This window comes from Erinaceus europaeus, unplaced genomic scaffold, assembly GCF_950295315.1.
Source record: "Erinaceus europaeus unplaced genomic scaffold, mEriEur2.1 scaffold_976, whole genome shotgun sequence".
Taxonomy (NCBI): domain Eukaryota; kingdom Metazoa; phylum Chordata; class Mammalia; order Eulipotyphla; family Erinaceidae; genus Erinaceus; species Erinaceus europaeus.
This window is the reverse complement of record NW_026648261.1, coordinates 899-27,468: the sequence shown is the minus strand read 5'-3', so window position 1 is coordinate 27,468 and position 26,570 is coordinate 899. Positions and strand designations below refer to the sequence as shown.

Genomic DNA, 26,570 nt, shown 5'->3' with positions numbered 1-26,570 from the left:
TGTAAATAGGGAGATTTCCTGTCTGCTCTGTTGAGGTCCTGCCCACCTCACACAGAGGCCACTGCTCTCCCTCTCGCGCGCCCTCTGTTGGTCGTCCAGGAAGCAGCAGGCTCACCCCGCAATTGGCCAAGGACCCCTGTGAGTAAGAGTACAGGAATGTGGCTGCACCCCATTCATAGACCACAGCTCTGAACCCAGTGTGCTGGTGTCTGAAAGAGGGTTCACTTAGAAGGTCAGTCTTGCCTCCTGATCGTGGGGGGGGGGGGTGGCAGACCAGGCTCCCTCACAGCAGTCTCCACCATGGGCTGGCACACTGGGTAACAGGCCCTGATAATGGGGGCCGGGGATCCAGGGGCTGAAGGCCATTGCCCCTGGTCTGTAGGGAGCTAGGCTTGTGGGTGAAACCCCGCCAAAGCCCTGTTTGTCCAGCAGATCTTGGAACGAAGTCATTCTATCCACTGCGTCCTCCTGGACAGCTGAGGGGGAGAAGAGACCCTTGCTGGCCACTTCCCGGGCCCCCTGTGTGCTGGCCTTGGCCTTCCCTGCAGGACTTGTGCCCAGGACCCCATGGCCCTTTGCCTAGGGGAACTAGGTGGTTTTGCAGTTTCCTGGCCTGAGACAGAGAAGAGGAGAGAGAGAGACAGACAGAGAGAGAGAGACAGAGAGAGAGAGAGAGAGAGAGGAAAAAGAAAGAGGAGGAGGAGGAGGAGAAGAAAAAGAAGAGATGGTGTGTGTGTGTGTGTGTGTGTGTATGTGTGTGTGTGTGTGGGCGCGCCCTCCAGTGCATCCCTGTCCAGGCCTATTTGCACCCTGGCCTGAGCTGCCCTGAGGGGCTCCTTCAGCCTCTGAACTGGAGCCCCAAGCACACAGGGAGCCAGCAGCCAAGTGTGTGAGGGAAGGCAAAGCACTGCTGCTTTTTACTTGCTGTGCTCATTTAGAAGCTTTGTCCTAATGGCCTGGGAAATCGCATTACATTTATGCAAAAAAACCTTTCACACAGGTGTTTCTCCCTATCTCCTTTCCTTTTCAATTTCTCAGTCTCTAACCTAAATAAATAAATAAATAAATAAAGGGTGGTGTTGGGCCTGGGGAAACAGTGTAGTGGTGATGCATATAAAGATTTCTTTTTTATTTAAAAATTTTATTTATAAAAAGGAAACACTGAAAAAAATCATAGGATAAGAGGTGTACAACTCCACACAATTCCCACCACCAGAACTCTGTATCCCATCCCCTCCACTGGTAGCTTTCTTATTCTTTATCCCCATGGGAATATGGATCTAGGGTCATGATGGGGTGCAGAAGGTGGGAGGTCCAGCTTCTGTAATTGCTTCCCCACTGAACATGGGCGTTGGCAGGTCCATCCATACTCCCAGCCTGTCTCTCTCTTTCCCTAGTGGGGCGGGCTCTGAGGAAGCAGGCTCCAGGACACATTGGTGGGGTCATCTGCCCAGGGAAGTACCGTTGGCATCATAGTAGCATCTGGAACCTGGTGGCTGAAAAAAAAAAGAGTTAACATATAAAGCCAAACAAATTGTTAACTAATGAACCTAAAGGCTGGAATATTGCAGATGAAGATTTGGGGGTCTCCATTTTGAAGGTAGCTAGTAGGCCTGTTTTTTGTTATATTCCAAAGGACCCATGACTATACTAATTTATTCCTGAGCCTGACCTCTGATATGCAGGTGTCTGGGGAGATGATGTCAGCGCTGGTAATAGGGCCAGAAAGCTGGATCAGGGAAGAGAGTAGCGAGTAAATATGGGAAATCTTTATGAATATTGTTGACTGTAAACCCCATCAATTTGATCTGATCTGGGGCCCATATTAAGCTTAGGAGCCTATGTGACCTCTGCATCCTTGTAGATCTGAGCTCTCATTCTATGGTCATGAGTAGGAACGTTCCAAGCTGCCCCAATTTCAGGACCCATCTTCTTCAGGTGGAAGATAGAGTAAAGGCTTTTTTCTTTCCTCTGCTTCCAATTCCACTATACTGCAGGGATATCTATCTTAGACATGAGTGTAGTGGAAGAGAAGCCAGCCACTTGTGTCTCACACACATTGCTGCTGCCCTCTTGAGGATCCAAGAAGAGTTGCTAATTTATCATCATCATCATCATCATCATCATCATCATCATCATCATCATCATCATTTGTGTGTTAAGCCTTTTAGATTTTTTGGGGTGGAACAGGAACTACGAAGTTTCCTATGTAAGGAACCAGGAGCCCGAATCTAATGATGAAAAAAATTGATTACATTTGATATTTTTTTTTTTTTGTATGTTGAGGATTTGAGCAGGTTCGAGATGGGAAATCATTCTGTTCCTCGTGGGTTCAGATTGCGGTTGGGCTGCTCTGGACCTCTGTCATTGAACCTCGTATTCAAGTCACCATTTTGGCTGGGGAGACAGAATAATGGTTCTACAAAGGACTCTCATGCCTGAGGCTTGAGGTCCAAGGTTCAGTCCTCAGCACCACCATAACCCAGAGCTGAGCAGTGCTCTGGTGTAGGTCTTTCTCTAATTAAAAATAGTTCAGAGATCTATTTTTTTAAAATGTCACCATTCTAGCCACTGAATATGTGCACATGGTATCAAGTACATTCACAATGACGTCCCGCTATCACAGGACTGTGTAGTTCTACAACTTTTACTTAAAAGAAAATTCCATTGGCAGTCATCACTCCTCATCTTTCCATTCTCCTTAGTCCCCTACAGCCTTTAAATTACTTATTGCTAGGCTGGGGAGACAGCATAATGATTCTGTACAAGACTTTCTTTCTTTTCTTTTTACCAAATCACTGCTCAGCTCTGGCTTATGGTGGTGCATGGGACTGAACCTGGGACGCTGGAGCATCAGGCATGAGAGTCTATTTGCAAAAGACTTTCATGCCAGAGGCTCTGTGATCCCAAATTCAATCCCCAGCACCACCATAAGCCAGAGCTGAACAGTACTCTAGTCTCCCTCCCTGTATCTCTTTCATTACAATAAACTTTAAAAAATTACCTTTTGTCTCCATGGACTTGCAGGTTATTTCATATAAACTGAATTATACAATATACATCCTATTTTCCTTGGTTCTTTCACTTAGCATAATGCTGTAGTATGTGTCAGTACTTCAGTCCCATACATATCCTGTACTATCCTTTCCCGTACGAATATACCAGACCTCAATTATTTAGTCATCCAGTGAGGGGCATTTTCACTATTTCCATTTATTTGTTCATATTTATTGGCTACTGTGAATAATGCTTCTTTGACCATTTTTTTAAAATTTGAACATCTTTTTTTTTTAAGTTCTTTGAGCACATACATAGGGGTGGAATTGTTGGATCACATGCTAATCTGATGATTAACTTTTGAAGAAATGTCAATTTTCTTCCATAGCCGCTCCTTCATCTTACATTCCCATCACTAATGTGTGAGGTGTTCGGTTTCTCTCCCTCCTCAACCCTTGTCATTTTTATTTTTCCTTATGGTGATCCTAGCAGGTGTCATCTTATTGTGATTTTTTTAAAGCAGAGCACTGTTCAGTTCTGGCTTATGGTTGTGTGGGGGATAGAATCTGGGACCTCAGAACCTCAGGCATGAGTCTCTTTGCATAACCTTAAGCCATCTCTCACCCTTTAGTGTGGTTTTGATTTGCATGCTCCTAGTATTTAATGATGTTGAACATCTTTTCATGGCTTATTGTATTCATACATCTTCTTTGGAGAGCTAGCTTTTCAAGCCCTTTGTCCATTTTTTTTCCTTAGATTGTCTTTTTTCCTGCTAGAGTCTTGCACCTGGATGGTCTCATTGCTTCTGGCAGACTCCCTCCTCCCTTTTGTAACTTCAGACTAAGAGAAAGAAGATCACCACAGTGCCACTTCATTTATGGAACTTCTCCTTGGTATATGGTGCTCTCACGTGTTGCCAGGGGCTCCGGTCTGAGTCCTTGGCCATGATAATGTGTGCACTCAATCAGGTGTGCCACCACTCAGCTCCCAATTTGAAAGAATTCTTTTCATATGATGGACACAGACCCCTACCAGATGCAGGCTTTACAACCCTTTTCTTCCATCATATGAGTTGTCTTATTTTTTAAAGTCTCTTTTGAATATTTATTTATTTTCTTTTGTTGCCCTTTTTAAAAAATTGTTGTAGTTATTGTTGTTGTTATTGATGCCTTCGTGGTTGGATAGGACAGAGAGAAATGGAGAGAGGAGGGGAAGACAGAGAGAGGGAGAGAAAGATAGACACCTGCACACCTGCTTTACTGCTTGTGAAGTGACTCCCCTGCAGGTGGGGAGCCGGGGGCTCAGACCAGGATTCTTTTCTTTTCTTTAATTTAATTATTTATTTTTTTATAATTTTTTTTAATTTAAGAAAGGATAAATTAACAAAACCATAGGGTAGGAGGGGTACAACTCCATACAATTCCCACCACCCAATCTCCATATATCCCATCCCCTCCCCTGATAGCTTTCCCATTCTCTCTATCCCTCTGGGAGCATGGACCCAGGGTCGTTGTGGGTTGCAGAAGGTGGAAAGTCTGGCTTCTGTAATTGCTTCCCCGCTGAACATGGACGTTAACTGGTCGGACCAGGATTCTTACGCTGGTCCTTGCACTTTGCGCCACCTGCGCTTAACCTGCTGTGCTACCACCTGACTCCCATGAGTTGTCTTTTTACTCACTTGAACAAGCACTTTGACATAGAAACAAGTCCAGTTATGCGTGCTTTCCACCTGCTGCTTGTGCTGTTGGTCTCCATTACTGTGCTGAGTCTGAAGCTTAGCCAGAGGTGGGACTTTAGAGGCTCTCAGTTCTTTCTTTGCCTCTGCGCCCTGCTCTAGGCATACATGTTTTTTAGTGACCAGATATACACGAGAGCATTTCTTTTTCTTTTAAAAATATTTTATTTATTTATTAATGAGAGGGATAGAGGAGAAAGAAAGAACCAGATATCACTCTGGCACATGTGCTGCCAGGCTTTGAACTCTGGACCTCATGCTTGAGAGTCCAGCATCTTATCCACTGCACGTGTCGCCTCCCAGACCACTACACGAGGACATTTCAAAGTCCTTACTCTACAAGGTATTTTACTTCCTACTGTCTTCTTCCAGGATCATGGCATTTTTACTGTTTGCTATAGGAGGCAACAGCTTGATCATTTGCCTTTCAGTGTTTCTGAGAACATTTTCCACACAGCTGCTTCTCTACCTTGAGATAACTTGGAGTTAGGGAAGCAGAGCCAACCTAACCCCTTGTTAGGGTACTCTCCAGGGAGATCCCCACACAGGTCCAAATAGACAAACACAATTCCCTTGGGATAAGGTATTTCTCTCAATAATCAGGAATCGAGGACAGAGAGGTAGCTCAATGGATAAGACACAAGCCTTGCCATGCAAGATCCAGATTCAAACCCTGGCACCTCATGAACCTGCCAGAGCACCAGTGGAAGCTCTAGTGCAATGTTGTCTTTTCCCATCTCTCTCTCTCTCTCTTAAACAGTTTGGTAGTGGTGAAATGGTGCACAAACAAGGACACACACACACACACACACACACACACACTCAGAAACCCACACTTGAAATGTTGACTTCCATCTTCAAGATGGCTGTGAAGAAGTTGATAAAATACCACAAAGCTCTCCTATCATGTTACAATGGCTTTCTTCTTAATCCAGAATTTTCTTGTTGCTGTAAACCTTTTGTTCAGAAAACCTGACTGCTTTCTTCGGTGCTCTTGGAAAAAATCGACTCCTAGCATATACCACCCTGTGATTTTTACCATGACCACTCAGTTCTGTGTGTGATGTTTTGAAGTTTCAATCCTTATGTCAGATTGATTAGCTTAGTAGTGTGAATTTTATTTTATTACTGTAATAACAACTCATAAGCAAGACAAAACTAGGTATTAGCATTAATACATCTACTATTAAACACGTTTGTGAAAATCAATAAAATGATTTATTTCATTATTCAAAGTCAAAATCTCTTTGTACATTTATATATATATATTTTCAAATTAATACAAACATAACAATACTGCTCAATATAAACCTTTGTATAAACATTAAAGGAAATATATATATATACAGTATTTTTTTTATCTTTTAGTGCTTCCAAAGCACAGAATGTACAAGTCCACCCAAAAACTTTCTGCCGTCACAGACAAGGACAATTCAGGGGTTGGGATGGTCTCAGGCGCACTTGTCATATCTCTAGACAAAACTGAAAAGAGTTGGAGGTAGATTGTTTTAGTGACTCTCCCTGGCCCCTCCCACAGAAAAATAAGTTACCGGAATAGCAGCTTTCTTACTCTTTGATTCAAAATATCCTGCATGGGCTTAAAAGGCACGACTCTGAACTATGGACATTTTGTTCAGCACATACAAGATTGGGTTCTGAACGCCTAGTTTTTCAGGATACAGTAAGACCACAAGTGAGGCTTCAACCAAAAGTGGCCCCTAGTTACTCCTGAAATAACTGGACTGGCAAAGTTCAACCGAGTGAAGCCTCATCACCTGGGGGAGGGGCAGCCATATTTATTGGACTTGACCTACTGAGTTAACATCACTTTTCTCAGCTGGGGGGGAGGTACAACAAATTTATATTTTCCAAGAAGATGTTTTTGGGCAGAAGTCCAGGTCCTGCTTCTGAGGAAGCATAAATTAAAAAGCTCCACTGATTTTTCTTGGTCTCTGGAAGTTTAAGTCCCTTTTCGTCAAAACATTCCATGATGCTACAGTAGTATTCTGTTCAATCCTACAGCACAGAAAACATGTCCATTTTTTTCCTCCTTGATCTTTGCACTAACATAATGATCTGCTGTTGATGTAATTAATGTTGTTAAGAAAGTGGTGACTGTCTATTTTTTCTATTATCTTCTCTAGGTACTGAATTAAAACTCGTCTTTTAAACCTAAAAATAAAGAGAAGTTTTTATTAACCAAACAATACTTAAAAAACATATGGTGTGCTATGCATTACACAAAGTGCAGTGAAATTGACAATCTAATCAACACAGGAATATGTAAGGTATTCTCAGGGACATGGAGGGCTTATCCAATATCAATATTAGCAGTGCCAACCGAGGGTCCAAGTGTACATCAGACTATGGTGAGCCTAAGAAGATACCATAGATTTGGATGGCTGAGTTGGACTAAGACAACATCAATCTAAATGCCTCTGCAGGGGTCGTGGTGGTTCATGTAATTGAACACACATGTTCCCATGTATAAGGAGCAGGGCTCAATGCCCCCCCGGCCCGCTCCCTCCTGTAGGGGGGGAGCTTAATGAGTGGTGAAGCAGTGCTGCAGGTGTCTCTTTTTCTCTCCCTATGTCTCTCCCCTTCTCTCAATCTCTATCCACTAAAATAAATAAATAAAATATTTTTAAAATAGAATAAAATAAAATAAATGAATGCTTCTAGAGACAGCCTTAACCATGAGTTAACCATGACAAGGTTTTAGCAAAGCAAGACAGCGTTTATCTCCCTCTCTGCTCTGCATTGTCACCTACTGCTTAAAAACACAACGCACTTCTCAGAATAGGGAGAAGCTGTGTTTAATTTTTTTCAGTGAAAAAATTAAAATAAAGAAAGTGGGGAACAATTTGCACGGAGATGATTCCGAAAGCCATGTGGATAGAGTTTCAGAAGCAAAAGACAAAGAGGTGAGAAGAAAGAGAAATGTCTATGTGGGGGGATGGGTGGTGGCATAACAGGTAAACCACACATATTACCATGCTCAAGGATCCTGGTTCAGCCCCTGGTCCCCACTTGCAGGGGGAAAACTTCACAAGTGGTGAAGCAGGGCTGCAGGTGTCTCTTTCTCTTCCTCTCTAGCTCCCACTTCCTTCTCACTTTCTCTTTGTCTCTATTCAAAATAGAGAAAGAGAAAGAAAGAAAGAAAGAGAGGAAGAAAGGAAGAAATGTTTATCCTAGGAAAGACACCATACCATGTGGCACTGAGCTACAATCCGAAGAGATTTCTAAGGGGCAGGAATTTTCTGGGGGACAGGACAAGGGGAAATTTTTTTGTTGTTTATTTTATTTATTTATTTATTTATTTATTTATTTATTTATTTATTACCAGAGCACTGCTCAGCTTTGGCTTATGGTGGTGGAGGGGACTGAACCTGGGACTTTGGAGGCTCAGGCATGAGACTCTTTGCATAACCATTATGCTAACTACCCCTGCCCCAAGGGGAAATCTTATATTAATCTCTAGTAACTACAATCCTATGATGCTACACTAACAACACTAGACTGGGGACAAGAAACCATAAGACATAATTTTTGTGGAAGTCACTGACAGGCTCCATTTTATCTCCCTCTCATAGTTTTGATGGGAGTAGCAGGTGTAAGTCATACGGAATCTCAGTTTCCATACTAACAGACCCTGGGGACAAATTCCTGAGTCATACTCCATCCATCTCCAGTCCAAAGTAGAGGCAGCAGGGACCAGGCACTGGCGCACCTGGTTGAGCTCACGTTACAGTGCACAAGGACACAGGTTTGAGCCCTGGGTCCCCACCTGCAGGGGGAAAGCTTTGCGAGTGGTGAAGCAGTGCTGCAGGTCTCTCTCTCTCTCTCTCTCTCTCTCTCTCTCTCTCTCTCTCTCTTCCTTCCTTCTTGATTTCTGGATGTCTCTATCCAATAAATAAATAAGGATAATTAAAAAATATAAAAAAAGAAACAAAGCAGAGACAGCTATTCAGAAAGATATAGAGTGAAAACTCCATAACCTGCTTGGATTAAGGCTCCAGTCTCCACTCCAGCACCAGTGTCCCAGATCTTCAGCATATTCAAACTCAGTGCAAATGCCCTGGGATACTCAGAATAGCAGTTCCCTGGTTTTGCTCAGGCTGGTTCAAACTCAGTGCCAGGCATTTGAGACAGTGAAATCTATTGATGAGTCACTATACAGGTCCATTGGGTCATGGAGTCCTAGCCACCGATGGGCAGAACCACAACTACCTATTGTCTTCTAGGTCAACATTAAGAAGGCACACAGGTTCTTCCAGGCACTTTCAACTGTGATTCCCCCAGGTCTGTCTACACACAGATTATTCCCAGCTCAGGCTTTCACATAATGAAGAGACAAAGCACCCCCTGCTCCCCCCACGACATACACCCACCAGTCACACAAATGATTCCAAACAGCAGCCTGAGAAATACCCCTAAATATAATAGAGCTGTGTAAGCTGACAGGTACTTCAAAGCAACAATACTAATGATGCTTACTAAAATGAGAATATCAATGGAAGAAAAAAAATCAACATGGTTGGGGAATGTGAAAAATGCTCAAACATGGAGCATATATTGTGGAGCTAAATAACACAGCGGATAAATTAAAAACATGATGTAGAAGCTCAGGGGGTGGGCAGTGGTGCACCCAGTTGAGCACATTGTGTTAATGCATAAAGACCTGGGTTCAAGTCCCCAGTACCTTGCTTCAGGGGGAAAGCTTTGAAGGCAGTGAAGTAAGTGCTGCAGATCTCTCTCTCTCCCCACCCCCCCTCGTCTCCCCGTCTCCCTCTCCCTCTCTCTTTCTCTACACTCTCTGGGGGTCGGTGCCGGCACTATGAATCCACTGGTCCTGGCGGCCTTTTTTTTTTTTTTTTTTTTTTTACCATTTTATCGAATAGGACAGAGGAATTGAGAGAGGAAGGGGAGATAGAGAGGGAGAGAAAAGATAGACACCTGCTCCATCTCTTGTGAAGTGTTACCCCTTCAGGTGGAGAGGGGGGACTCGAACCCAAATCCTTGTGCAGGTCCTTGTGTTCAGTTCTATGTGTGTTTAATCGGGTGCACCACTGCCCGCCCCCTTTCTCCTTCTCGATTTAGCTCTGTATCTATCTATCTATCTATCTATCTATCTATCTATCTATCTATCTATTTATCTACCTATATCTGTATCTATATAAAATATTTAAAAAATAATAGAGGGTCTCAACAGAGAATGGAAGAAGTCAAACTCCAAATCAGTGCACCAGAGGCAATCAACATAAAAAACTAAAAAAAAAAAAAGAAAGACTCTTATGCCTGAGACTCCAAAGTCCCAGGTTTTTTTAAAAAAAATATTCATTTCTTTACTTATTCCCTTTTGTTGCCCTTGTTTTTTTTATTGTTGTAGTTATTGATGTCATCGTTGTTGGATAGGACAGAGAGAGATGGAGAGAGGAGGGGAAGACAGAGACGGGGAGAGAAAGATAGACACCTGCAGACCTGCTTTACCACCTGTGAAGCGACTCCCCTGCAGGTGGGGAGCCGGGGGCTGGAACCGGGATCCTTCCGCCGGTCCTTGCGCTTTGCGCCACCTGCGCTTAACCTGCTGAGCTACCGTCCAACTCCCAAGTCCCAGGTTTTATCCCCTGCACCAACATAAGCCAGAGCTGAGCAGTGTTCTTGTACACAAACAAATAAGATTGTTTGGCATGGTATCCAGATCAAGACTCACATTTTAGGAGTTTAGGAAAAGATAAGAGATAAAGGTGAAGAACTTTAATTTCAAGATAAATTTGGAACTTTCCCAAACTAAAAAAGAGACAAACACCTAGATCCAGGAAGCTCTATTACTTCCAAGCAAAATAAACCCAAAGCCATCATTGTTCAAGTAGTGAAGATCAAAGATAAAGACATCTCCAAAAGCAGCGAGAAAAGCAGAGAATCACATAAAGCTATCATCAGCCTTTGCAACTGAAGCTGCATAGGTTAGAAGGGATCCATTCAAAGGTTAACTTTGAAACTAAAACTCTATAGCTTAGTAGGATACATTTAAAGTGCTGAATGGATAAGACTTCCAACCAATAATACTCTAAGGTTATTACTCAGGTTTCTGAGAGTAATCAAGAACTTCTCAGAGAAACAACAGTTAAAGGAATTCATTACCATCACATCATCCCCACAAAAATGACTAAAAGGAATTCTGTAAATGAAAAAAGAGGCCCCACTAAGCAATATCAACATATATGGAAAGCTTCATGAAATGGCATTAAATTATTATATATCAATAGTTGTATTTAACAAAGATTACTCCTCTTTTCATGGAAATGTAGATTCTCACAAGACCATTATTATTATTATTAAAATTTATTTATTTATTAAACAGACAAGAGAGAAGGCCAAAATACTGCTCAGCTGGCAGACAATAGTGCTGGGGATTGAACCTGTGGCCTCTGGGGCCTCAGGCATGTAATTTCTTTTCTTTTTTTAATATTTATTTATTTATTCCCTTTTTTTGCCCTGTTTTTTTATTGTTGTAGTTATTACTGTTGTCTGTCTTCGTTGTTGTGGATAGGACAGAGAGAAATGGAGAGAGAAGGGGAAGACAGAGAGGGGGAGAGAAAGACAGACACCTGCAGACCTGCTTCGCCGACTGTGAAGCAACTCCCCTGCAGGTGGGGAGCCGGGGGCTTGAACCGGGATCCTTACACCAGTCCTTACGCTTTGTACCACATGCGCTTAACCTGCTGCGCTACCACCCGACTCCCTGTAATTTCTTTATATAAATATATATATATTTAAATTTTATTTATAAAAAGGAAACACTGACAAAAACCATAGGATAAGAGGGGTACAACTCCACACAGTTCCCACCACCAGAACTCCGTATCCCATCTCCTCCCCTGATAGTTTTCCTATTCTTTAACCCTCTGGGAGTATGAACCCACGGTTATTATGGGATGCAGAAGGTGGAAGGTCTGGCTTCTGTAATTGCTTCCCTGTGAACATGGGCATTGACAAGGACCACTATTATTAACTAGTATATGTTGCTCTTATTTTCTCAGTTGGCTTTGTTATTATTATTATGTACACCAGGGTTATTGCTGGGGCTCAGTGCCAGTAGTACTACAAATCCACTGCTCCTGGTGGCCATTTTCCCCCTTCTATTTTATTTGATAGGCCCGAGAGATATTAAGAGGTGAAAAAAATAGAGAGGGAGAGAGAAAGAGAGATGACAGCAGACTTGCTTCACCACATGTGAAACATCACCCCTGCAGGTGGGGAGCAGGAGCTCAAACTCTGGTCCTTGCACAAGGTACTGTGTGCGCTCGATTGAGTGCACCACCACCTAGTCCCCTAACTTTGATTATTTTAATGTAATATTTTTTCACATAGAAAGGATTGCCACTTTCATGTATTAAAATCTGGCAAGTGTTCCTTGTTGAATCAGTCTTTCATGTTACTCTTGAGATACAGTCCTAGTACCACATAGTTTTTCATTTTATGTTTCTTATTCAGTTTAAATGCTCTGAACTTGGAGCACATTTGCTAACTTCAAATCCCAGTCATGTATTAGATGTGTCACTTTGGGAAATTCAATTAAAACATTATTATTATTATTATTTACTTAATACATGTAAGCCACTTAGAACTCACATTACGTGACTATTTTGCTTTACACACACACACACACACACACACACACACACACACAAACATATATGTGAAGTTTCAGTTTACTTGGATATTGTTGATGAACAGTATGACTGAGTTAAATTCTTATTTTCAAATTATTCACCAGTTATCTCAGAACCATTTAAATCAGATGGTTATTTTGTGCTGATTCACAGCAGGACTTTTATCATGAACATAATTATTTATGTTTGTAGTTTCTTATTTTGCTATATTTTCTAGTATTTTTCCCTTTATGTTAATACTACATTTTTTTTAAATGATATATATCTTTACACATACCGTGCAGCTTCCTTGATGGTAAATTCAACAAATTGTTTCTTGACTGCCAGAGGTCCTTGTACTTCTTCCAGTAAAATGAAAATCCTTTCATACTCTGAAGATGTTAAAAAAAACCCAGTACTTAAATATGAGTGGGATATAAATTCAATATTTATACATTATTAGTAATCATTATTCATGGGTGGAAAGTTAGATGCTGTTTGCAATTTTTTAAATTTTATTAGTGACTGAATATTGATGTACAAAGTTATAAGATTACAGGGGTATAATTCTGCACCGTTCCCACCACCAGAGTTCTGTATCCCCAGTCCCTCCATTGGGAGCTACAGTAGTTCTCCCAAGGTTCTAGATGGAGGTCGACTATTATTTCTATAACTGTATGTATTTACATATATCACCTTTTTTCCCCCAATGGTCCTACCTTCTCTTTCTTTTTAAAAATATTTTATTTATTTATTAATGAGAAAGATAGGATGAGAGGTAGAAAGAACCAGACATTACTCTGGCACATGTGCTTCCGGGGATTGAACTCAGGACCTCATGCATGAGAGTCCAATGTTTTATCCAGTGCTCCACCAGCTGGACCACCGTTTTCTTCCTTTTTAAGTCGTGACTATATCTATTACTACTTCCAAATATCCTTCTTTTTTTTCTTCTTCTCTCTCTGGATCCTGATGGAGTTGGAGTTCAAAGCCCTCTGATATCTTCCCCTTATCATTTATCCCCACTCTGAGGATATGGACCAAAATTCTTTATGGTGTGCAGAAGGTGGGAGTTCTGGCTTATGTGATGTTTGCAATTTATTTTAATGAGATTTTGTATTTTAAAAATATTTTATTTATTGAGGAGAGGACTTCCAGAGGCAGGGCTATGGAGTAGCAGCGGCTGAATTCCTCTCCTCTCCCAGGTCAACTAGGAATACCAAAGGAGACCACCTGGGACCGCAGCAGGACAGGACTAAAACGACTTCGGGAATCCATCAAATCACCGGTGAGTGCAAACACATGTGGCTTGTGGACTGGGAAGAGCCTAGGGAGAGATTAGGTGGCTGGTAACAGTCCAGCAGTTTGCCAGTCGGGATACCACCTCCAGTCTGTTTCACCAACAGGGGGATGGTTGGAGGGAGGAGAGGAATCCCTTGAGACTCACCGAGTACAACAACTGTGAGTTTCTATCGCTACTGCCCTCAGAATCTGGATCAGCGGCAGGTAGGCCCTGTGCTGACACCAGGGGACAGAGAACTAACCAGGAAACTTAGGAGAAGATTGGAGGCCTATCGGGAGGCTGTGAGAGTGTCTTTGCATAACCACTGGATTATCTATGTCCCACCCTGCATAATCTCTTGGTCTGGAGTCAGTGATGAAGCTAAGAAGCCTAGTTATAGTTCAAAAGCCCTCAGGATCCCATAGCCTACAGGGAAGAAAAAGAACAAAAGAGGTTTTTAAGCCACTGAGCTCCAACTTAGGGATTAAAATACTACTGAAACAACTGTCAGTGTCCACAACTGTGAACCCTTTAATTACCTTACTTAGACACAAGTCAGTCCAGGCAAGAGTGATCAGTAATTTGAAAAGTACTGAGAGAGGGACCTCTTAACATACTATATAAAATGGTTAAAACAACAAGAAAAAATATTGGAGAAATGAACCAGAACAAGAGTCCAGCTAAAAGCCCCCCAAAGGATGAAGCACAAAATAATGAGGTCAACATCCAAACACTAGCTAAGGAAATAACCACAGGAGTGAGTAAAGAGTTTAAAAGAATTTTCATCAAAAATGCAGAAACAACCAATGAGACTCTGGAAGAAAGAGAGCTGAAAGCTGAAATAGCTGAGCTAAGAACACAACTAGCTGAACAAGCTAAACAGTATCAGAACAGGGTAACAAAATAGATGAACTCCAGAAAACAGTAGAGGGGAGAGAGAATAGAATCAATGAGGCCGAAGACAGAATTAGCAAGATCGAGGACAAATTAGAGACAACTAAAAAAGAAGTAGGAGATCTCAAAAGAGATTAAGAGATACCCAAAAAACAACAGAAACCTATGGGATGACTTCAAAAGAAATAACATATACATTCTTGGCTTATCAGAGGAAGAAAGAGAGGGAGGGGAAGAAAGCATTCTTAGGGATATAATAGCTGAGAACTTCTCTAGTCTAGACAACATCAAAGACAACATCAAGAAGGCCAGAGGGTCCTAAAGAGAATTAACCCAGACTTAAAGACACCAAGACACATCATACTAAAAATGGAAAGGAATAAGGATAAAGAAAGGATCCTGAAGGCTGCAAGAGAAAAAACAAAGAATCACCTACAGAGGAAAATCCATAAGATTAGCAGCAAACGTCTCCACACAAACACTACAGGCCAGAAGAGGATGGCAAGATACCTATCCAGTGCTCATTGAGAAAGGCTTTCAACCAAGACTACTGTAACCTGCCAGACAGTCATTGAGACTAGATGGAGGAATCAAAACATTGTCAGAAAAGCAAAAGTTGAAAGAATAAACTATCACCAAACCTTCCCTGAAAAAAGGTCTGAAAGGTCTCCTATAAACAGTCAGACCACCATAAATATGCCATATATCAGAACACTCTCAAAATCTACAAGAATGTTGTTAAAATATCTTCAATCTTTGATGTAAATAAATGTCAATGGCCTGAATTCACCTATTAAAAGGCACAGAGTAGGAAGATAGATCAGAAAACACAACCCAACAATATGCTGTCTACAGGAAACCCACCTAACTCAACAAGACATACACAGACTCAAAGTGAAAGGATGGAAAACTATCATACATGCCAATGGCACACTAAAAAGGGCAGGAATAGCTATTCTCATATCTGAAATGATAGACTTAAAATATATAAAATTTAAAAAGATAGGGATGAATACTACTTACTGCTCAGAGGATCAACCAAGAGGACTTAACAATTACTAACATCTATATACCCAATGAGAAGCCATCTAAATACAACAAACATCTACTGAAAGAGCTACAGCAATATATCAACAGCAACACAGTCATAGGAAGGGAACTTCAACTCCCCACTCTCTCAACTTGACAGATCATCTAGGCAGAAAATCAATAAAGAAATGAGGGAGCTAAATGAGGAGATAGGTAAACTGGAACTATTGGACATTTTCAGAGTCATTCATCCCAAGAAACTGAAATACACATTCTACTCAAGTCCACATGGGTCATTATCAAGGATAGACCAAATGTTAGGCCAGAAAGACAGCATCAGCAAATTCAAGAGCATTGAAATCATCCCAAGCATCTTTTCAGACCACAGTGGAATTAAACTGACACTTCACAATCAACAAAAGATTAATAAGAGCCCCAAAATGTGGAATCTCAACAGTACACTACTTATCAACTACTGAATCAAAGAGGAAATAAAGGAAGAAATCAAAATGTTTCCAGAGTTCAATGAACATGAAGACACAAGCTATCAAAATATTTGGGACACAGCTAAGGCAGTACTGAGAGGGAAGTTCATAGCCATACAAGCACACATTAGGAAACAAGAAAAAGCACAAATAAACAGCCTGATTACACATCTTAAAGACCTAGAAGAAGAACAAAGGAACGAGAAGGACAGAAATCACTAAAGTTAGGGCAGAAATCAGTAACATTGAAAATAAGAAAACCATACAAAAGATCAACGAAAGTTAAATGTTGGTTCTTCGAAAGAGTGAATAAAATCAACAAACCTTTAGCCAGACTCACAAAACAAAAAAGGGAGAAGACCCAAATAAATTGGATCATAAATGAAAGAGGAGATATCACAACAGACACCGCAGAAATTCAACATATCATGCGAAACTTCTATGAACAACTATATCCCACCAAGCTAGAGAACCTGGAAGAAATGGACGATTTCCTAGATAACTAAGAACTTCCAAAATTACGTAACGAGGAACTAGATAACATGAACAGGCCCATCACACCTAACGAAATTGAAAAAGTTATCAAAAACCTTCCCAAACCTTCCCAAAAATAAAAGTGCTGGACCAGATGGTTTTATAAGTGAATTCTACAAAACCTTCAAAGAAGAACTAATATCTCTACTTTTAAAAGTCTTCTAGAAGATTGAAGACACTGGAATACTCCCTTCCAGCTTCTATGAAGCCAACATCACTCTGATACCAAAAGCAGACAAGGATACAACCAAAAAAGAAAACTACAGACCAATATCTCTGATGAACATAGATGCTAAAATATTGGACAAAATTCTAGCCAACGAGATACAGCAGCATATTAAAAAGATTGTTCATCATGACCAAGTGGGGTTTATCCCAGGGATGCAAGGTTGTTTTAATATACGTAAATCAATCAACGTGATCCACTACATAAACAAAAGCAAAACCAAAAACCACATGGTCCTATCAATAGATGCAGAGAAAGCCTTTGATAAAATACAACATCCCTTTATGATCAAAACAAAACAAAAAAATGGGAATAGATGGAAAATTCCTGAAGACAGTGGAGTCTATATATAGCAAACCTACAGCCAACATCAGACTCAATGGTGGAAACTGGAAGCATTCCCCTCAGATCAGGTACTAGCCAGGGCTGCCCACTATCACCATTACTGTTCAACATAGTGTTGAAAGTTCTTGCCATAGCAATCAGGCAGGAACAAGGAATTAAAGGCATACAGATTGGAAGAGAAGAAATCAAACTCTCCCTATTTGCAGATGGCATGATAGTACACACAGAAAAACCTAAGGAATCCAGCAAGAATCTTTTGAACATTATCAGGCAATACAGTAAGGTGTCAGGCCACAAAATTAACATTCAAAAGTCAGTGGCATTCCTCTATGCAAACACTAAGCTAGAAGAAGCTGAAATCCAAAAATCAATTCCTTTTACTATAGCAATAAAAACAATAAAGTATCTAGGAATAAACCTAACCAAAGAAGTGGAAGACTTGTATACTGAAAAATTATGAGCCACTACTCAAGGAAATTGAAAAAGACACAAAGAAGTGGAAAGATATTCCATGTTCATGGGTTGGAAGAATTAACATCATCAAAATGAATTTTTAGGAGAATAGAACAAATGCTACAAATGTTTATCTGTAGCCAGAAAAGACCTAGAATTGCCAAAACAATTTTGAGAAGAAAGAACAGAACTGGAGGCATCACACTCCCAGATCTCAAATTGTATTCTAGGGCCATTTTCATCAAAACTGCTTGGTACTGGACCAGGAATAGACACACTGACCACTGGAATAGAATTCAGAGCCAAAAAGTAATCCCCCACACCTATGGACATCTAATCTTTGACAAAGGGGCCCAGACTATGAAAGGGGGGGGGGAAGCAGAGCCTCTTAAACAAATGGTGTTGGAAAGATTGTGTTGAAACATGCAGAAGAATGAAACTGAACCACTATATTTCACCAAGTACAAAAGTAAATTTCAAGTGGATCAAGGACTTGGATGTTAGACCAGAGACTACCAGACACTTAGAGGAAAATATTGGCAGAACTCTTTTCCGCATAAATTTTAAAGACATCTTCAATGAAATGAATCCAATTGCAAAGAAGGCTAAGGCAAGCATGAACCTATGGGACTACATCAAATTAAAAAGCTTCTGCACAGCAAAAGAAACCACTACCCAAACCAAGAGACCCCTCACAGAATGGGAACAGATATTTACATGCCATACATCAGACAAGAGGCTAATAACCAGAATATATAAAGAGCTTGCCAAACTCAACAACAAGAAAACAACCTCATCCAAAAATGGGGGGAGGACATGGACAGAATATTCACCACAAAAGAGATCCAAAAGGCAGAGAAACACGTGAAAAAAATGCTCCAAATCTTTGATTATCAGAGAAATGCAAATCAAGACAATAATGAGATACCACTTCACTCCCGTGAGAATGCCATACATTAGAAAAGGGAACAGCAGCAAATTCTGGAGAGGTTGTGGGGTCAAAGGAACCCTCCTGCACGGCTAGTGGGAATGTAAATTGGTATAACTTCTGTGGAGCACACTCTGGAGATCTCTCAGAAGGCTAGAAATGGACCTACCCTATGATCCTGCAATTCTTCTCCTGGGGATATATGCTAAGGAACCCAACACACCCATCCAAAAAGATCTGTGTACACATATGTTCTTGGCAGCACAATTTGTAATATCCAAAACTTGGAAGCAACCCAGGTGTCCAACAACAGATGAGGGGCTGAGCAAGTTGTGGTATATATACACAATGGAATACTACTCAGCTATAAAAAACGGTGACTTCACTGTTTTCAGCTGATCTTGGATGGACCTTGCAAAATTCATGTTCAGTGAAATAAGTCAGAAACAGAAGGATGAATATGGGATGATCTCATTCTCAGGCAGACGTTGAAAAACAAGATCAGAAGAGAAAACACAATTAGAACCTGAACTGGAATTGGCGTGTTGCACCAAAGTAAAAGACTCTGGGGTGGGTATGGGGGAGAATACAGATCCAAAATGGATGACAGAGGACCTATTGTGGGTTGTATTGTTATATGGAAAACTGAGAAATGTTATGTATGTACAAACTATTATATTTACTGTTGAATGCAAAACATTAATTCCCCAATAAAGAAATTTAAAAAATATTTTTTATTTATTATATAGAGACAGAGAGAAATTGAGAGGGGAGGGGGAGATAGAGAGACAGAGAGACACCTGTGGTCCTGCTTCATCACTCGTGAAGCTTTCCCCCTGCAGATGGGGACCAGGGGTCTGAACCTGGGTCCTTGCACACTGTAACATGAGCACTCAACCAGATGTGCCATCACTTGGCCCTGGAGATTTTGAACTTTTAAATATTTACTTATTTATTAATGAAAGAGAGCGAGAGTGAGATCAAGAGAGAGAGAGAGAGAGAGAGAGAGAGAGATCATGCCATCAGAGTATTATTCTGCATATGCAGTGCTAGAGACTAAGTTTGGGAGCTCATGCATGCAAGTCCAACATTCTACCCTCTGTATTGCTTGTGTACATTTCAGCACTCAGATCAAAGCATATGCATGAGTCACATGCACAGCAAACTCTCATAAACACTAATCAACTGTGTAAATTTCAATAATTTCAGCAAATTGTCCATGTCTGGATTGCTAGATGTATTAAAAGGGTTTTACTTTTCAGATCTTATTAAATTATAGGTCTTGAGTTGGGGAGGTCATTCAGTTTTATGTAAGTAGGCCCAATGTAATCCCAGATATCCTTATAAGGAGACAGTAGGATTAGAGTCAGAGAGAAAAGATATAAGGATGTAAGCAGGCATTAGAGAGGAGAGAATGTGCTAATATTCTTGATTTGGAGGGGCCATGAGCTAAGGAATGCAGGCACCTTCTAGAACCTTGAAAAACCAAAGAAACAGATTCTCTTTAGAAACTCCAGATGCAAAGCTGGCATGCCAAAGCCTTAATTTTAGCCCACTGGAAATAATTTCTGAATTCTGACCTCCACCATTGAAAGATACTAGATACTAAATGTGTGCTTTTTTTTTTTTTTTTTTAAATTAAATGTGTGCTATTTTAAGTCAGGATGTCTGTGGCAACTAACTGCAGCAGCAAAAAGAAAACCATTACAATCTTGAGGGAAAAGTGTACTAGGCCAATATGACAGAATACTGATGTAGCAGAGGAAAAATAAATCCCCTACACTCTTCTAGCTTCTTGGCTGAGAAAGCTCCCATAATAAAATAAAGACTAACAGGAGAGGATAAGAAAGTGTATTGGGCCTTCTTGGTTAAAGTAAAAGGAATCACTTTGAATTACATGGAAACCTACTGTGTGTTAGAGAATGAACAATACTCTGGTAAATGTTCTACTACTTACTTCTTCCAAATTTTCTGACTTCCTTCATTAACTGATGTTTTATGTCAGCATTGATTCCTTGTGCCATAGCAGGAGTTATTTGCAATACATTTGGCATAGTTCCCAAAGTAGATGCAGCTGAGACTTTTCGGTCTTCCACAGAGACATTGCTGTTTTTGGTTCCACTTGCAAGGGCATTACTACCAGGTTTGTGAATCAGGCCATCTCTCCTGAGACTAACAAAGTCATCAGACAGGAAATCTAGTTGGTTGGGTGGAGTGCTTTCTGCTGCCAAATTCACCAGCTCTGCTGAGGCAGATTTGGACACGAAGATGTTGGATGGAATTTGGCCATTTTCCATCTTCCCTTGGACATCGTGATTGACAGTGGTATCTGGAAACCAAATTGAGAAGTTAAAGCTGAAAGAAAGGTGCATTATATATAGACCCCTTAAATACATATCAATACTCGGCTTTGAAAAAATGATTTCAAAAAGCAAGGGGATGTACTGGATGAGGTCTGTGATCCCTCAAACAGAGGTCTGATAAGATAATACAAGCAAATCATCTTCTTTTATTTATTAGTGATTTAATATTGATTTATAAAATTACAAGATAACAGGGGTACAACTCTGCATTGTTCCTTCTACCAGAGTTCTAGATCCTCAACTGCTACATCAATTCTCCCAAGGCTGCAGATATGGGTCAACTATTATTTCTACAACCATCTGTCTGTATTTGTATATATTTGGCTTTTTTGGGGGGAAGGGGTGGAGTCCCATCTTGTCTTCCTTTCCAAGTCACACATACACCTATTACATCCAAATGTCCCTCCTACTTCCCACCTCTCTCTCTGGTTCCTGATGGAGTTGAAGTGTAGAACCCTCTGGTCATCTTCCCCCTATGGCCTCACCCCCCTGCCCACTGGAAGTATGGATCAAAATAATTTTGGGGGTACAAACCGTATTATTTTCATGGATTCATAGATGCAGTTGGAAACCGAATCAAACAGCAAAGCTAATAAACACCTTTGGATCCCTGGCATTTGTGATTTAGTGACAACTTGCTGTGCCTTATGAGCTGAAAGCAGCAGTCTCACTTGAAGTCAAGGTTTCTATAACTTGTAAATTTTCCTGTTTTACTGATTGTGGTGCCATACTACATACCTCACCCTAGGTTATCTCTTTTCTATTGATTTCATAACTTCTGAGAGGGAGGTCTGATGGTGGCATACCTGGTTGAGCGTAAACGTCACCATGTGCAAGCCCCCACCCCCCCCCACCTACAGGAGGGATGTGAATAAGGTCTGCAGGTGTCTTTCTCTCCCCCTCTAGATCTCCTCCTCCCCTCTCAATTTCTCTCTGTCCTATCAAATAAAATAGAAAGAAAAAGAAGAATAAATGGCTGATAGGAGAGATGGATTCACAGTGTTGGCACCAAACCTCAGTGATAAACCCTGGTGGCAATTAAAAAAAAAAAAAAAAACTTCTGGGAAAGCAGAAATAGCCACTAGGCCTGAAGATTCTGTCTGCTTGCCATCTCCCAAAATCCCCGTAAGCTTATGAATGTCCTCAAAGAAAACAGATTTCACTACAAGTCAGATGCCTTCTCTTCATTTTCTTTTCTTTTTTATTTCTTCCCCGAACATTTCTCCCCCTTCTCTTTATTTCTTATCTTGGTATATGCCAGGCATCATGGCAGCACTGGGCGACAGCAATAAACAGGGCAGACAGACATGATCCCAATACGTATGGGACAGATATTTTCATGGGGAAAAGCAGATAGCAGGTGCAAAACCAGCAAAGGAAATCCTTGCAGTTTGTATTGGTTTCCGGAAAGAAAGAATGGTGGTATGGCAGAGCAGAAGGGGGAGTTTACATGGATCACATGGTTGGTTGGGGCCTTCTGAAGAAGTGGTCTTTAGGCAGAGATGTTGGGAGGAGAAAGATCTGGTGCTGAGCATGTTCAGGGAAAAGAGATACATGTTGTGTCCCAGGTCAGAGCAGGGGCCATAAAAGAAGGTAAGCAGGGGTCATAGAGTAAGAACAGAAGAGGGTTAAACAATTTGTTCTGCTTTATATCTTAATTTGTTTTCAGCCACCAAGTTGTAGATGCTATTGTGACACCAACCTGACTTCCCTGGGCAGATGACCTAATCAATGTGTCCTGGAACCCTACCTCTCCAGAGCCCTGCCCCACTAGAGAAAGATAGGGATAGGACGGGATTGTGATTGACCTGTCAACTCCCATATCCAGCAGAGAAGCAATTACAGAAGCCAGACTTTCCATCTTCTGCACCCCATAATGATCCTGGGTCCATGCTCCCAGAGAGATAAAGAATAGGAAAGCTTTCAAGGGAGGGGATGGAATGCGGAGTTCTGCTGGTGGGAATTGTGTGGAATTGTACTCCTCTTATCCTATGGTCTTGTCGGTATTTTTAATTTTATGAATAATTTTTTTTAAAAAACGAACAAAGGAGAGAGAACAGTGAAGAAACCTATAGGAGATCTGTTTGGACAGGTTGACAAGGTAGAGCATATAGACCAGAGTCAGAAGCTCAGATCAACTTCAAGTCCAGAAGAGGGTTGGTGATGGGTTTTTCAAGATGATATGGCACAGTCTCAGTCCCTGTCCTATCATCACTCTGCCTGCAGGTTGGAGAGTGTGGATCAGAGGGCAGCAGGTCTGGAGATCTGGTAGAGTAGATATCATCAGTTAGCAGCAGCTTGGTGAATAGCCACATCAGAGTGGACTGGATACACAGGGAGGCGGGGGTGGGGGTGGGGGATGGTAGAACACAGGAATTAACTTGATGACCAAACTGCCCAGACAGCTGCTAACAAATGGAAGTGAGAGAAGAACAAGAGAGATTATAGTCAATCAAGGTCTCTTTCACCTGAACCACTGGGTAAAAAGGAATGCCAAGAATGTGTAGGAGACAGAGCACAAGTGCTTATAAGAGGCAGTCATGTCCACTTCCTTTCTATTTCAGAGACCTGGGGTTGATAGCTCAACAACAACAAATGTTGACACTATTTGCACTGGGGAAACACTACAATCCAAAACACTACAAAAGGCCTCCTCCACACCCATGAACAGCCTCACCAGCACAGTGCTGGCTAGTGTCATTTACTTCATTGCAGAAGGGTTCCAGTTAAGACTTTTGGAGAAGGGGGATGTCAGGAGTTCAGTTGGAACATGTAAACTCAACTGAGCTTCACATGTCTTAAGAGAGATGAGTGGAGGTATCTTTCTTCAGAGTTAAATTTTAGTCTGCATCTAGGAACAAGTTGTAGCCTAGAGATACAAATATCCAAGTGGTGGAGATGTCATTTTAAACCCCCAATACTGTATGATATTATCTTCAGGGAAAGAATGCAGTGAATAAAAGAGGGTCTAAGGCTGAACTTTTGGGCTCTACACTAAGAAGTGGGAAAGATCAGGAAGCAGCAGGAAAAGAAGACGAAAAGGACTTGCTGTTAAAGGGAAAACAAAAGTTGACATTAGTGGTATTTAGCAGCCTAAGAAGGTTCTCAGAGAGGAAGGAGTGAAGTATGAGAAATGATGTGAAGAAGTAACAGCAACACACAGAAGACCCTAGGACCATGATGAGACACATTTCAGTGGCATGAAGGTGGCAGAGCCAGACCACACTGGATTAGAACATAAACAGGAAATGAGAACAACTGGGAACAAGTTCAAATTAGTCCTTTTATCAAGCTCATTTGCTCCAGCTACCTGGGGAATCTACTTGATCTTGTGACTTGTACAGCAACTCCAAATGTGTGCATCATTATGCCTTGCTCTGGCAAGACAACATAATTGGATCTCCCCATTTTATCTTGTGTTAAGTTCTATGTATGATTCTTTCTCTTTTTATTTTTTTATTATCTTTATTTATTTATTTATTGGATAGAGACTGCCAGAAATCAAGAAGGGAGAGGGGATAGAGAAGGAGAGAGACAGAAAGACACCTGCAATACTGCTTCACCACTTGCAAAGCTTCTCCTCTGCAGGTGGGGACTGGGGGCTTGAACCTGGGTCCTTGTGCACTGTAATGTGTGCACGCAACCAGATGCGCCACCACCTGGCCCCTATGTATGATTCTTTCTTTCTTTTTCTTTTTTTTGCTTCTTTCTTTTTTTAATATTTATTTTATTTATTTATTCTCTTTTGTTGCCCTTGTTGTCTTATTGTTGTAGTTATTATTGTTGTTGTTGTCGTTGTTGGATAGGACAGAGAGAAATGGAGAGAGGAGGGGAAGACAGAGAGGAGGAGAGAAAGATAGTCACCTGCAGACCTGCTTCCCCGCCTGTGAAGCGACTCCCCTGCAGGTGGGGAGCCGGGGTTCGAACCGGGATCCTTATACCGGTCCTGTGCTTTGCGCCACCTGCGCTTAACCCGCTGCACTACAGCCCGACTCCCTGTATGATTCTTTCTATGAATCCTTAAGTGACTATATTTAAGTTTCTTATTTAGATCATTGAAAAAAATACCTCAGGCTTCTATGGGCTCTGTTACACCTATTACATCAGAGATCTGGTGTTGGTTTGCTTAATGAACAAAATACCAAAGAATGAACTGAATGCCAAAGAAAGGAATCAGAGGAAAACTGATTAGTTTGTGAATCCATAAAGAAATTACAGCCATGTGATTTAGGTTCATGAGTAGTCAACAATTTGTTCTGCTTCATATCTTAACTCTTTTTCAGCCACCAGGTTCCAAATGCTACCATGATGCCAACCTGACTTCCTTAAGCAGACGACCCCACCAATGTGTCCTAGAGCCCGACCTCCCCAGAGCCCTGCCCCACTAGGGAAAGAGAGAGACATGCTGGAAGTATGGATTGACCTGCCAACGCCCACGTTCAGCTAGGAAGCAATAACAGAAGCCAGACCTTCCACCTTCTGCACCCCGTAATGATCCTGGGTCCATGCTCCCAGAGGGATAAAGAATAGGAAAGCTTTCAAGGGAGGGGATGGGATATGGATTTCTGGTGGTGGGAACTGTGTGGAATTGTACCTCTATTATCCTATGGTCTTGTCAATATTTCCATTTTATAAATAAAAATTAAAAAAAATAACAGCCATGGGGGCCAGGCAGTGGTGCACCTGGTTGAGTGCACACATTATAGTGCACAAGGACCTGGTTCAAGCCTTTGGTTCCCACCTGCGGGGGGCGGGGGGAGCTTCATGAGTGTTGAAGCAGGGCTGCAGGTGTCTCTCTGTCTCTTTTCTATCTCTATGCCCCCTTCCCTCTCAATTTCTCTGTCTCTCTATCCAATAACAAATAAATATAAAGATTAAAGAAAAAGAAATCCCAGCCCCCATTCTATACCTGTGTGCACGAGGTTGGGGTAAGATGGGATCCATGAGGCAGAGGGTGGTCCCTTTCCGCCCACATGATTAGTTACAGGAGGTGATGCCTGCGGTTTCCTCCACAGTAGGGATGAATTCCGTCTTCTCTTAGATAGCAAAGGACTGTTGGGTTCTCCAGGGCGTTTCACTTTGTTCTGTGGCCCTACCACAAACTCATCTGCTTCATCAATCATCATTCCCTGAAAAATGTCAATGAATATATTCCATTAAAGACAAAAACCCAACAGTAACAGACTTGCAAGAATGCTTTTCTATATTTATTTAACTTTTTCTTGCCACCAGTGTTATTGCTGGGGCTTGGTTCCTGCACTATGAAGCCATCATTCCTGGAGGCCATTTCCTTTTTTTTTTTTCCATTTTATTTTATTGGATAGAACAGAGAAAAATTGGGAGTGGGAGATAGAGAGGGAGAGAGAAAGATAGGCACATGCAGAGCTGTTTCACTGTTTATAAGGCATCCCCCCTGTGGATGGGAAACAGGAGCTTGAACCCAGGTCCTTGCACATGGTAATGTGTGCACTAAACCAGGTGCACCACCACCTGCCCCTTTATTGACTTATTTTATTGAATGAGAAACAGAGAGAAAGATACAGAGAAAGAGAGAGACTAGAGCATTGCTCAACTCTGGCTTGTGGTGATTGAACCTGGGGCCCTCAGAGCCTCAGGCATGGAAGTCTTTTTGCATAGGCATTAT

The 26,570-nt window shown here is 41.4% G+C and overlaps 1 protein-coding gene across 1 annotated transcript; it reads right to left on the bottom strand.

The window, feature by feature from the left end:
* Positions 1 to 5,487: 5,487 nt before the first annotated feature.
* Positions 5,488 to 26,051, bottom strand: LOC132532443 (integrator complex subunit 6-like). The gene is made up of 4 exons (XM_060184877.1): positions 25,836 to 26,051; positions 20,521 to 20,892; positions 12,686 to 12,779; positions 5,488 to 6,904 (listed from the first exon to the last, which is right to left on the bottom strand). Exons 1-4 carry the CDS (start codon positions 26,047 to 26,049, stop codon positions 6,796 to 6,798), a joined length of 789 nt encoding a protein of 262 aa, XP_060040860.1. The 5' UTR covers positions 26,050 to 26,051; the 3' UTR covers positions 5,488 to 6,795.
* Positions 26,052 to 26,570: the final 519 nt, after the last annotated feature.

Coding starts and splice junctions, on each gene's coding strand:
- LOC132532443 (XM_060184877.1), bottom strand. CDS start 26,049: ATGATTGATGAAGCAGATGAGTTTGTGGTAGGGCCACAGAACAAAGTG. Junction 12,780..20,520: donor AGTCAGAAAATTTGGAAGAA/GTAAGTAGTAGA, acceptor TAACATCTTCAG/AGTATGAAAGGATTTTCATT. Junction 6,905..12,685: donor ACCATCAAGGAAGCTGCACG/GTATGTGTAAAG, acceptor CTTTATTTTTAG/GTTTAAAAGACGAGTTTTAA.